We start from the raw sequence: 13,541 nt of genomic DNA, 5'->3' as shown, positions 1-13,541 counted from the left end.
TAGATTTACCTTTTTTGGGATGTTGCTGTTCTTCAGAATTATTTTAGATCTGCCAGCTGCTCTGCTTGTCAGATGCTGCCAGAAGTTTGGAAGACTTGATTAAGAACCAAGAAATGTTAACTTCACAAAGGGTTTCCCTAGAAACTATTTGATTTAATACTTCTGAACCATTTTCAAGGCTTTTTATGTGCTTCAGCTAATCCAAATTTAATTTGACCATTAAATCTGCCTCCAAAGCCTGATCACACCTAGCATCTAATACTTTTTTTTTTTTCTTCTTCTTTTCTTTTTCCCATATTAACCTTTAACTGTAAGGTGGACCATTTGACTCCTCAACAGTGTGTGTCTTGCTCCAGGAATCCAAAAAATTGTTCCATGCTTTCAGTTCAAGGTCAGACTATAATGGGGTGCTTCCCCAGGCTTTCACTGAAGTGAATAAGCTGTACCAGAAACTCACAGAGGTAAGGGGAATTTCTTCACCTAATTTCTTCAGTATTTCTTCACCTAACACCTTCCTGAAGTTGCTCCATGCTCATTACAAACCTGCCTTAGCCTTTGAAATCATTCCCATATATTTTTCCCATATGTATTTTCAAGGAATTATTGCAGGAAAACTTGTTGCTAATCTTTAATAGACCCCCAAATATAACTTTTATTTTCATGTAATAAATACTGGCCTTTAGGTATGTGCTTGTTAGACTTTTTTATGGTCCTAATAGCAATGTGTCACTATTGGGAGAGTGACTGAAAAGCTTTATTTTATTCACAAAAAAATGTGTTTTCTTTTGCTGATGGGAAAGGGCCTTGAGGATGAAGATTAAAAAAATTTTTTTCTGTATCTTTTGTGTCCTGAGGAGCAAGTTTTTACTTCCAGCTTGTTTCTGAGTTGCTGGAGCAGAAATGTCAGTGTCTTGATTTGTGGTTTCTGCTGGTTCTGTGTGTAACTGTGACCATTTTACCTTCAATCCTGAAGCACTGATAGAGCAGCTGCCTTTAGGAAGGAAGTGTTATTTATTTCTGTGCAAAGCTGAGTGCTTGGCTTTCTACAGTTCAAGCACACCAAGTGAGATTTCCCATGGTATTTTTATACACAAAACTGTCAATTTAGTAATTTTCCAAATGTCCTCTATACAACGATTGGTTTAGCACTTTACATATAATTATAATATAGTTACATCACTATTCCTATTGCCATGCATTCTCAGGGGGAGGGTCTTCACCTGGGTAGGGGTCTTTTTGACCTGGAGGTGTGGGTTTTTTAGTATTTTAATGCCATAATAATGAACTAAGTTCAACTAAAAAAACCAATATCACAAGGTCTGTAGCTTCAGCCACCCAGGACTGGTTCAGCAGTCAATCTCTACTTGATTTTAGTTCTTTTTATCACATCCTGCATTCCCTAGACCCTCTTATCTGTATAGACCTTGAGTCTTCTCTGACAAGTTAATAATGTATCCTCAGAATTGCTGCATCGAAGGCCTCATTATTCCAGGATGCCCTTGCTCATTGCTGGCTGTGACACTAATTGTGTCCCTTTCTGATTACAACTTGAACTTGTCTATATACAGAGTACATCTTGCCCAAAATAATCAGATCATTCTGAATTACTGTTGTGTTTCAACAGAGGCATAAATAATGGAATAATGAGCATGGATGACTGGAAATAATTCTCTATATGGGGAAGGAGGCAGGTTTGGACCATCTGTAAAAATTGTGGGAAAAGCTGAAGGGAAAAAGGTCCAAAGAGAGGAAGGATGATCTGGGGAGAGCTGATTGTCTGTTGTGCTGTAACTATTTTATGCATTGCAGTCATCTGCTTGGGCCACAGTCCTGTGAGCAGTGTGGCAGCAACTTTTTTATCTGAAAACTTCTTCCCTGCTCCCCTTGTTGTGGCAAGTGTCTGGCTTCACCAAGAGCTGCTCCCAAACAAACTGGTTGGGCCAGTTTGAGTTAAACTGGGCAAATTCTCTGAACCAGTTTACCAAATGAGAAGATGAATAGTTTGTTCTGCTGCAGAGAAAAATATGCCACCAGTCATGGCACAGGGAATAAAAAACTCATTGGTGCTAAGTTTGGAAGCTTTGGAGCAGGGTTTCCCTTCACTTCTGTTTCCTATTTGTATAAATAGCAATAGAATATACACATAAAGAAGAAAGATTTGGTGAAAGACTCAGAGATGCTTCAGATGCAGAGACTATAATAAAGAAGTTAAGGACTAGAAGAGATCTGCCTTGCTTTTTTGAGCATTACCTCAACAAATAAAAAGTAGAAGTATTCATTTTTTCTGAAGTTAGGAAACAAATGAACTCATTATTTGTTTGCTAAACTGTTTTATAAGGTGAGGTCAGACAGTGAGCAGGATTTATCAGAAGACATCATGGTTCTTTCAGAAAATGCTGTCTGTGAAAAAATGGAAGCAATGACACCAAGCCTGCAAAACTCTGAAGAAAGTAAATTACAACCAGCATTTCACATGGCTCAGGAAAACAGGTACCAGGAAATCTGGTCAGTCCTTGAAAGTCTGTGGAATACAATGAACCTCTACAGGTACAGTGTGCTTTTTGTTTGGAACTTCTACATAACCTTGCAGAATTTGCAAAGAAATCCACTTTAGAAATTACTGAGCTTTTCTGTTGTTGCTGGGGTTTTTGTTAGTTTGTTTTCAGGTTGTTTTTTGGTTGGTTGGTTTGGTTTTGGTTTTGGTTTTTGGTTTTGGTTTTTCCTATCTCAGACAAGAAGCTGTTAGCAATTAATCAAAATGGACAAAAAAATCACAGAAAGAGATTAGGAGCATGGAAATTGTTTTGTAAATGCAGTCAGTGATCTGTCTGGTCTGCTGCTCTTTTTCTGGACAGAGGCTGAAATAGGTTACCTTAGAGAATGGTGTTAAAAACCCTGTAAGTTACAAGTGCAGGACATGAATCATTTTTTTTTTAAAAAGAGATATTCAATCTCTACGTTTTCTTGTGGTTATTTTCTCCCCAAATCCTCTGAAGGTATACTAACCTTTGCAAAATTATTTACTTTAAAAAGAGAAAAAAAACTGAAATAAATTTAAAATACAGTACATTTTATTGTTAAGCAAAATCTTTCACTCCACACAATTCAAATGCAGAACTTAGTGATAAATTTCCTTTCTCATACAAACTCAGCATAGCTGGAAAACAGCCCTCCTCCATCTAGAAATTTCACTGTTGGTTTTTTTTAGATTATTTTTGGCTTCTCCCTGATTTTTTCAGGCAGGTTTTCCATTCTCTTGGATGTCATCACAAAATCTGAATAGATTCTGTTTCTTTTTCTAGTCTTAATCTGAAATCTTTTAAAAGGAGGTGCTCTGAGTTACACCAAGTACAGAGGAGCTCCTTTTGGGTGGTCACCTAATAAACACTCAGAAGGTATTGAAGAAAAACCCTTTCAAGTGTACCACTCAGTGATGAAAATGCAACTGAACTCTTGGCTCTTGCCACCTGTTAAGGACCAGGATGTGAAAAGAGGATGAACTTTTAGAATTGCATGTGTCACTCCACACTTTTTATGCTCACATCAAGAAACTGCTGCTTAACTCACACCTCTGGGAGTAATTATTCATGAGAGCACTTAATCAGTTCATCATCCCAACTCAGCTGTTGCAGTGAAGGTGTCAAGCCCATTCCAGTAAATCTGGGATGAAGCTGCTTGAAAAAATGCTGGAAAGCACTTTGCTTCTTGAGCTGAAATATATTTTTCTAAGTAAGTGTTACTCAGGATGTGCATGAAGAGGCTGTTTCAATTTCAAGTGAAGATTAATGATAAATCTATTTAAATAAAAGATAAAATACTGTTACAGAATGCAGTCATCAAGGAGAGTGTTAAATAGAGAAGTACAATTGTAGGGCATATTCTTTCTCCTGTATTTTAAGAGTATTTCAGGTATTTAATATTTTAATATAGATATACATTTCACCTTGTTGGCTTTTTTTAGTAGTCAAAATGCAATGCATACAATAGGTACTGGGTTTCTCTGAATGTTGAGGATTTTTATTAACTGCTTCTCAATGTCTCTTCTTGCTTTTTTTTCTTTCTTGCTTGTTTGCTTTCCCTTTCTTGCTTTCTAATACTAGTATTGAAATTTTCCAAAAGTTGGACCTCCGTGCAGTAACTATGATGGCAAAGTCTTCATTTGAAGAAGCTTTTTTAGGTCTGCAGAAACTTTTGGCAGCTGTGAATGATATCCATGGAGGAATTAGTAGGTAAGCATGTAAGCCAGTCATAAAAGCTTCTGGTGTTCAAGGAATTGTCTTTCAAAGAAATGGTCTAAACATTATGAAAGTAGAAACAGAAAAATATGGGTAGAAATGTGAGCTGGAGCACATGGTGGTAACTGATTCATTTCCATTGCTGTGTGAGGTTTTTTCTCTAACAAAAAGGTTGTTATAAAGCAGGTTACTGCTAAACTTGGTTATTTTTATTCCAGTCCTGAAGTTCTTGCAAGAAGTCCTGTGGTAGCAGTTTATATGCATGGTGAATGAGATTTAATGGGAATATGATGCTTCAAGATCACAGAATCATCCGGGTTGGAAAGGAGCTCTGAGAGCATCCAGTCCAACCCTTGATCCACTCCTGCTGCAGTTCCCAGCCCATGGCACTCAGTGCCACATCCAGGCTCTTTGGAAAGATCTCCAGACACGGAGAATCCACTACTTCCCTGGGCAGCCCATTCCAATGCCTGATCACCCTCTCCAGAAAGAAATTCTTTCTCATCTCCAACCTAAACCTCCCCTGGCACAACTTGAGACCCTGCCCTCTTGTCTTGCTGAGAGTTGCCTGGGAAAAGAGCCCAACCCCCCCCTGGCTCCAACCTCCTTTCAGGGAGTTGGAGAGAGTGATGAGGTCTCCCCTGAGCCTCTTTTCTGTTCCATGTCATTACCATGGAACTCAGTAATATTGATAAAATGGCTTTAAAAATTTCTCTCATACTTCTAAAAGTCTTTTCTGCCACTAAACAGAAATTTATTTGTGCATCCAGTAGTTTCTCTGCAGGGCTGCATTTGGAAGTTCCTGTTCTGAATTTATTTTGCAATAGAGGGCATCATGGAGTAAGAAATTCAGAGAGACTCTTCCTTTACATCTCCTGTTTTAGACTTCAAAATAGATACATAAGTTAGTTGGAGAATTCTGAGTGGGTTTTCCAAAGAGTCAAAAGCTGTATTTATGAACCATTGTAGCTTTATGTAGGTTACAGAGTGTTAAAACAAGAAGTCTAAAGTTTTCAAAAGCAAGAGGGAGGCTCATTTTGTCTGAGGTCACTCAGCCTTTTTAAAACTTGTTTAGAGTATATTTATTTTTCTTGATTTTTGGAAAAAGAATTAGTAACTCACAGTTCATCTAAAGGTGTGATTGCAGAGAAGGAAACACCTGGAAAAAAAATAGTGAAAAATTGTAGCTTGAATATTTGGAAGTAATGCAGCTTTTAGTGATAAAATACAGGTGTTTATACTGTTAGTTTCTATTCCTTGCTGTCCAGAACAAAAAAGAGAGAATATTTCTTGTGAAAGTTTGGAAGTTTTACAGGTAAGTTATACTGAAAGTTCAACTGCATTAAAAGTTCAGATTTTCAGAGTGTTAAAAACAATCAGAAGAGGACAATTGTGCTTCTTGAGATAAATGTATGTAATGATACTCTTCATCATAAAGAAAATATTGCATTAGGGACACCACTAAAGAATTGATGACCAGAATGTGTTTATGACAAATACAGGTTATTAGAAAAAGAAAAAAAGGAAATTATTTCATGTAAGAGGTCTTTATTAACAGCTTTTTGCACCTTACCCTGTTTTTATGACTTCTGTCATATCATACAGGTTTTTAGAGCTGAATTTCTACAATTCACAGTTTTCAAGTTCATGCCAGAACTTTAATCACTTTTAGAAATTCTTCCAGGGAATCTGCTGGAAGAGATTTGGTCCCTCTAGCTTTGGAGAGAGAAGAAGTTTGAGAGTTTATCACAGATAATTAACTCAGCAGCAGTGTTTAAATGTATCTATAGGGGTTCACATTAGGCAATGCTTTCACAGAATGGTGGCTACAGGAGATGAATGGAACTCAAATGGTTTAAAATAAGTAGACAGTGAAGGTGATGTGAAATCATCACCCTGAAGAGAAAAATGTGTTACAGTTTTCTACAGAACAATGTGTTCCAGGACTTGAGCTTGTCTCCAGTTCCTTCTGAGTTAAAACCAGCAATAAGCATGTTTTATGAATGCTGACCTGCTAAGAATTTGTGGGGGAAGTTACTCTTCAAGTTCTTCTTTCACCAGCTTCTTTTCAGTACTCCATGTGTAGCAATGATTCTTCCTTGAAAATACCAGATATTTTTTATTGAAGATATTGTAAAACTTTGAGCCAAGTGGCAGAATTCTCAGTTCATATCCCAAATCCAAAAGCAATAGTGATAAGCCAGGCAAACATTATAAAATAAGCTACAGGATTTAACATGAAATGACTTACATGCTTTATTACACATTTTACTTTGTGTTTTCTTTCCAAAATCAGACCTTATCCATCTGAGGTCTGGGGACTTACAGTGAGCTCAACCAATAATGCTAATTTTGGTCAGCAGTACAAAAAGCAGTGGGTTTTTTAATTTCATGTCTTCACAAGAAATTAAAACAGTGAATGGAGAGTGCAGAGACTGCATAGCCTGGGAAAAACTAATGAAATCATTTGTAAGTCTGCAGTAGCCTAAATTGTGTTAGAAATTTGAATAAATAAATAGTTTTTTTTTTCTCTAGTAATGGTTGAGAAGTGTTAAATGCAGTGTGTGTGGTGCTGGTGCTTTCCTAGTGTCAGGTTTGTGCAGGGAGAGGAGGTGGCTCTGAAGGGACCTTACAGTGGCTTTCTGGACCTGAAAGTGGCCCAGAGGAAAACTGGGGAGAGACCTTGTACAAGGGCATGGGGTGATAGCACAAGGGGTGGGGGTTTTAAGCTGGAAAAGGATAGATTTAGGTTAGATATTAGGAAGAAATTCTTTAGTGTGAGGGTGGTGAGACCCTGGCACAGGGAGGTTGTGGATGCCTCATCCCTGGAAGTGTTCAGTGCCAGGATGGATGGGGTTTAGGAACCTGGGTTGGTGGGAGGTGTCCCTGCCCATGGCAGGGGGGTTGGAACTGGATGAGGTTTAGGGTCCCCTCCAGCCAAAACCATTCTGTAATTCTGTGGCTGTCACACACAGGAGAATTCAAAGTCTGAGCAAAACCAGGGGGCTAAAAATAACCTTGGAATTCCAGCCTAATGTTGCTTCAGAACTCACTCTCAAGCTGGTTTGCTGTAGATGGAGCCATGCTAAGAGTGATGGAATGAAATATGGAGTCTCCAGTCATCTCTCTGCCCTTGGGATGGGGAATGAGGAGTTAGAGGAACAGAATCAGCCATGCAGAGATGTCATAAAGCTCAAGGAAAAGGCAGCACCATGGAATCCTGCTGCCTGCTCTGCTCACCTTTTCTTTCTTCATCTTTTCATAGCCCAGACATACGTTTTTCTTCCCAAAAAACAAGAGTCCCATAATAAATAACAGCACTTCCTTCACTCAGCAGCCACCTCATCCCCCAGCCCTCCATCCTTCCCATAGGAAGCTTTCCCAGGCTGGCTTTCCCACCAGCAGCTCAGTGGGGACAGCAGTGTCCTACCCTACATCCTTCCAGCAGGAAAAATAGTGAAATTAACATATTTTGCCTCAATTTACTGTGTAGCAACATGAAATGGCCTTCAGGTGAAGTTACTGCTTTATCTTTTGTGTTTTCTATGGTTCTGTTTTAGGAGAACAAACCTGGAAACCTCCCTGCTTTGTCCATGAAAGAGAAATAGAGTGGTACAAGAGTTACCAGTGCTGAATATTGCCCTTTCCCAGGCTCAGGTGGACTCATTTATTTAGGTTGCAGATGACTCAAGTTCTGCACTGTCCATGCAGGGGGGGTTGCTGGCTGCCAAGTGGGAACTTGAGATGCCATCCAAGCTGCCAAGATTCCCAGTGTTTCCAAGGGTGCTTGCCAGATTGTCTATGCCTCTGTTTTAGGCTTTTTTAGGCTTTTTTTTTATAGTTTTCTCACTGTGGCAGCAGTTGAAGGCTTTGAGGTGCTTGTGAGGCAAACCCCCACTAGTTTGGTTCTCTTGCTGACTCAGAGCTGGCAAGTGAAGCGTTTCAGTTTTAGGACTAAATTCTGGGTGCAGCTTCTTGTGAAGGTGGGAAAGGCTGTGTGACTGATTTCTGTAACAGTTACAAGTCCCCTGTAAAATCATGATGAAAATAAACTGGATTTTATGGTTATGATCAATCCTGTGGCATGGCTTGGTCTTCCAGCCTTTAAAAACCAATGTCTTTAAACTGGGATGTTTTATTTGTTCTGCAGTTGAGGTTTTTGTAGGTTTTTGTGTTTGTTTTTTTTTTAAGTTCCTAATTAATGAATTAATTTATAAAGGCTCAGAGCTTGCAAGGGAGGGAGGGAAGAATTTGGTCACTTTCCCATGGGAAAGTAAATAGAGCTTCCCTAAGAGATTTCTTTTCAATTTTGTTTTCCCCCAAATCCAATCATCTTTTTAATCATTATTTAGATACTTAAGACTTGACACAAGGCAGAATTTTGTCAGTATTTCTCACAGTGTCACCAAGTGTTACATACTTTTAAATGTAGATTTGTAATCTTGAAGAGGGTTCTGCTTTTCCTTAGTGAATACAAATGTGGTTACACTGAGGTATAAATGAATTGTATCCCCAGAAATAGATAAAGAGGATTAATTTTGGGGAGAATCACTTCCTTCTTGGAGCATTTTTGGAGCCTTGTGGAGAGGGGTGCACATCTCAGAACTTCACAGCACCTTGGAGGAAGAGGCAAAAGCTGATGCTTTCCTCTGCAGGTGACATCTTGTCAGGGTTTAACACTGGCCCGGCAATTAAACCAAATAACAGATGCTCTCTGTTCATCTCTCTCTCCTTGATAAAGAAAGGAGACAGAATAAGGGAGAAAGACTGATGGGTTGGAAACTAAACTACACAACTTTAATGAAACAGTAATGATAAATAGGAAAAAAATTACTAAATATATACAAATATACAGGAAAATGGATACTACATTCCTTCCCCCTTTTCCCCCCAATAACTCTCACGTCACCACCGAGGCTGCAGGGCAGCTCTGGTAAAGTCCAGGCCGGACTCCTGGAGTCGGCAGCAGTTGGGAGCTGGAGGCAGGAACACACAGATATGGGCTGGGATGGATCAGGAGCACAGGCAGAGGAAGGGATGGAATCCTCCCAGGATGCCAGGGGAAGGAAGGGAAGCAGGAAATCTGGCTTGACCCTTGTGATGCCTCAAATTTATACTGAGTATGAGGTGTATGGGATGGAATGCTCTGTTTGGTCAATTCTGGCATCTATCTTGTCTGTTCCTCCCCAAAGGAGGCTGCAGGTGGAATCTCTTTATCCTCCTGGACAGTAAAATGTTCCTCAGAGCTGAGCAGTGTCCTTGGCTCTGCACACCAGTCTCTAGCAGTAACTATAAACATCAAGTGTTATCAGTCCTAGAAGCACACACTGTCTGAGAAACTTGCTGTTAATTTCAGCAAGTGCAACTACTTACAAGAGACTGAGCTAAAAGCAAAAGTACAAGACAGAAAATCACCTTTATCCTGGCCCAAACCAGGACACATCTCTACATTTAATGTGGGGGATAAGGACTGGATTTTGGGGAAGTCTGAGCTGTATGGAGTCACAGCTAAATAAAATAAAATAAATAAGTTTTTCACACAGTATATGGTTCATAAAAACACCTCTCATCAGCTGCCAAGCCCTGTTTTCCTTTTGCAGTTTTGGGTGGGAATTGGTTATTATTAGAAGTAGTGAAACAAGGAGCAAGTGTAAACAAGGAGCATTTGAGTTCTGTGTTAGAATTCTGGAGGGAAAGAGTCAAAACTTGAGTTGGTGTGGGAAAATTCTGTGTTGTGTTTCTCTGGCTCCAGGTTAATACAGCAGCCTTTGCTTCTCTGAAACAAAAGGGGTTGGATTTTTGCTGGCTTTCTTCCCATCTATGGAGAAAAATAGCTCATAAAAAAAAAAATCAGTTGAAATTGAAATTAGGAAAAACCTTCATAGAAAATCCCTAGAGAAATAGCAAGCTTGTTTAATTCTTTTAGAGGAGTGGAAGAGAGAATTCTTCAAAGATCAGCATTTTTCTTTCTGGTTAAGAAAATTAGATTTTTCTTTCCCCATGAAATACTTTTTTTTTTTTAACTCTTCCATACAATCCTTTCATACTTTCTTTTAAAAATCCCCAAACCTCTCTTTTTCAGTATTTTGACACCAACCAGTAGTTTCCAAGATATTTGGAGCCTCTATAACTTCCTCACAAGAAATGAGGTATGAAGTTTTCTTTATTGTGTTGGGGTTTTTTTTTCACATGCAATTCTGTTTGGGTTTTTTATTTCAAGTAGTTCTTACAATTGTGTCTCCACCAAGCTAGAGCTTTGAAGATTTCTTTTATTTATAAATATTGGACATAAAAATAGATTTTTAGTTGGTACCTACCAAAAGTTATTTGTATCTCTACCAGTATTTGGATTGCTTGAATGCCTTTCTGGGTGCTCATTTGTTGTGATTTACTCTCAAGAGTGGAAAACCTTGGAGCTGAAGCCATCAGAACATCCCTGACTACATCTGAAGAGAGCAGTGAAGAATTTTGGGTGCAGTTCAGAGAGGAAAAAAAAAGAATATTTGAAGTTATCTGTTATTTCTGAAGTTTTAACCCATTTGTGCTGGAAAATTTTAAGAGGAAAAGTTGAAATGAATGTTTGCAGTAGAATAGAAGTATTTTTTCCATTTAGGATATCACATATTTCAGATGTGAGTCTTCTATATAGGAAATATCTTTGGATTTTGGACTGTACATACAGGGTGACTCTAGACCTGGAGTTACTGAAAGCCAGGAAATTAATTTGCTGTAGAACTCTGGGGTAAAGTTAGAAGGGATGAAGTATTATTTAAGATCATCTAGATCTGTGCAGAAGTTGTTAGAAAATGGAGTTGGAGTGACATGTTTGACTCCTCTTACATGCAACCATGATTGTTGATTTGTAATACTTGATTTTATAGTGCATGGCATGTTTGTTAATATACTGTCTCAACCCAAGGGTCTGGTAGGGGGTACATTAACCATCTGGGCTATACCAGCTGTATCATTTTAATTGATACTTGGCAAATTCCTCTGTTTGTTCTTTGTTTTAGATAAATAACAGTATAAAATTCACTGCTGAGGAGCTCTACGAGTGCATTTCACAAGAGACATATAGGTAAGCTGAGTTCTGGCCACACCAAATGGGTTTTGAGACAGCATTTTAGCATGTTCTGTATTAACCAGGGTACTGAAAGAGAAATGGTTTGGATGAATAAAAAGTCACCACTGTAGGAGAGGCAAAGGGAAGATGAGTGGGGACAGAGTGGTTGGAGAGCAGCCAGGCAGAAAGGGACCTGGGAGTCTGGATTGCCAGGAAGCTGAACAGGAGCCAGCAGTGTGCTCAGGTAGCCAAGAAGGCCAATGGCATCCTGGGCTGGCTCAGGAACAGCGTGGCCAGCAGGTCCAGGGAAGGGATTCTGCCCCTGTGCTCAGCTCTGGTGAGGCCACAGCTTGAGTCCTGTGTCCAGTTCTGGGCCCCTCAGCTCAGGAAGGAGATTGAGGTGCTGGAGCAGGTCCAAAGGAGGCAACTGGGCTGGGGAAGGGACTGGAGCACAGATCCTATGAGGAGAGGCTGAGGGAGCTGGGGGTGTTGAGGCTGGAGAAGAGGAGGCTCAGGGGAGACCTCATCACTCTCTCCAACTCCCTGAAAGGAGGTTGGAGCTGGGGGGGGTTGGGCTCTTTTCCCAGGCAACTCTCAGCAAGACAAGAGGGCAGGGTCTCAAGTTGTGCCAGGGGAGGTTTAGGTTGGAGATGAGAAAGAATTTCTTTCTGGAGAGGGTGATCAGGCATTGGAATGGGCTGCCCAGGGAAGTAGTGGATTCTCCGTGTCTGGAGATCTTTCCAAAGAGCCTGGATGTGGCACTGAGTGCCATGGGCTGGGAACTGCAGCGGGAGTGGATCAAGGGTTGGACTTGATGATCTCTGAGGTCCCTTCCAACCCAGCCAGTTCTAGGATTCTATGTTTTTTTTTTTTCTCATCTTTATATGACCTACTATTACAGCAGGGTGGGAGAACACAGCAATTAAATTAGAGATGAACAATTAGCAGCTACACAGTGGTTTTTTTCAGCTGCCTGACTTTGAGGTGAGATGTTGGTCCCTCTGTCCTGGCTCAGTGGCAGAGCCATACACTGATCAGTGTTTGTTGGAAGGTGGCTTGGAGCATCAGACTGCAGTTGGAGGAATTCAGTTATAACCCACATTCTGCTTGGTGAAGTCATTGTAACAGAACTTGTTTTTATGAGGATTTTGCTTAAATGAGGAAAAGACAAAACCCTGCAGTGCTCAAGGTGATTTAAGTGATGGAAATGTACCCTTAAAACTGAGCAGATTTGCAGTTGCTGTGTTGTGACCATCATTACCAAACATAAATTAAACCATTGTGTTCCAAAGGCATTTGTAAGTACAGTTTAAAAAAAGGAGGAACAAGCTTAGGGTTCCAAGTACTTGTTTCTATTTTCAGAGGCTTTTTTGCAGTTCAGTTAGAGGAAAATGAATGGTCTGTTGTACAGCTGAGTTAAAAGCCTTGAAAACACAAATCTAGAAATGAGTGTCATGCAAGCCTGAGCATTCTTTACTGTGAGGTTTCTGGCTCAAAAAAGATTTCTTTCTGAATTTATGTAGTTGAGGGCCTTTAATTCCAGGTTCTGTGAGGTTTTTCAAATGACATAATATTTGGGTTTTTTTAATAAATCATCAGTGGGTAATAAAAGGCAGGCAAATGTTTTCTCTGATGTATGGATATGAGTGAGGTCTGAATTGCCAGGCTGGGAAGCATGGTTCCCTCAGCTGTATAAAAGGTTGCAGATTGTGTTAATCTGAGTAGGTAAATTATTCTGAAAAGCTTTTCTTTTCCCTGGATTGATGCTGGTGTCCTAAATCTTCTGTGAATTAATACAAATTGCTGGGTCAGGAGAGAAGAGTTATGCAGGGCAAGAGAGATTCAACCTTTGTATCAGTAGAGAAAAGTGATTTGGAAGCTTTTAATTAGCTGGAGTTGGTGACCAGCACATTCATGGGCATCCCCATCATCACCTGTTAGAAGATAACTGCATAAATACCTACAGCCTTGGGTGGTGTGCTAAGGTACCAAAGGGAACTAATTCCTGATGTTTAAAAGGTGTCCCCAGGTCCAGAGTTTATCAGAAAGCCTGAAAACTGGGACCATGGTTGTGAATGTCCAACTGTGGGTGGCAAATTTCATGGCCAAAAAAAAAACTTTCTTGCCCAAACTTGTCTTTTCTGGCTGAGTAGCACAGGGTGAGGGGACACGTTTGTCACACAGAAGTTGTGTCCCCTGCAAACATCAAGCAAATGAAGACAGGATTAAGGTCTTTGGCTATA

At 39.9% G+C, this 13,541-nt stretch overlaps 1 protein-coding gene across 1 annotated transcript in view; it reads left to right on the top strand.

The window, feature by feature from the left end:
* SWT1 (SWT1 RNA endoribonuclease homolog) overlaps window positions 1-13,541 on the top strand; it is a 31,270-nt gene that overhangs the window by 12,995 nt on the left and 4,734 nt on the right. Inside the window, exons 14-18 of the mRNA XM_030455680.1 lie at window positions 316-461; window positions 2,339-2,547; window positions 4,101-4,229; window positions 10,318-10,384; window positions 11,249-11,313. Coding sequence (XP_030311540.1) covers window positions 316-461; window positions 2,339-2,547; window positions 4,101-4,229; window positions 10,318-10,384; window positions 11,249-11,313 — 616 coding nt within the window. The remainder of the gene's footprint in view (window positions 1-315; window positions 462-2,338; window positions 2,548-4,100; window positions 4,230-10,317; window positions 10,385-11,248; window positions 11,314-13,541) is intronic.

The sequence above is a fragment of the Calypte anna genome, chromosome 8 (assembly GCF_003957555.1).
Source record: "Calypte anna isolate BGI_N300 chromosome 8, bCalAnn1_v1.p, whole genome shotgun sequence".
NCBI lineage: Eukaryota > Metazoa > Chordata > Aves > Apodiformes > Trochilidae > Calypte > Calypte anna.
Note: the sequence above shows the minus strand (reverse complement) of the source record. Positions and strands in the feature narration are given on the sequence as shown.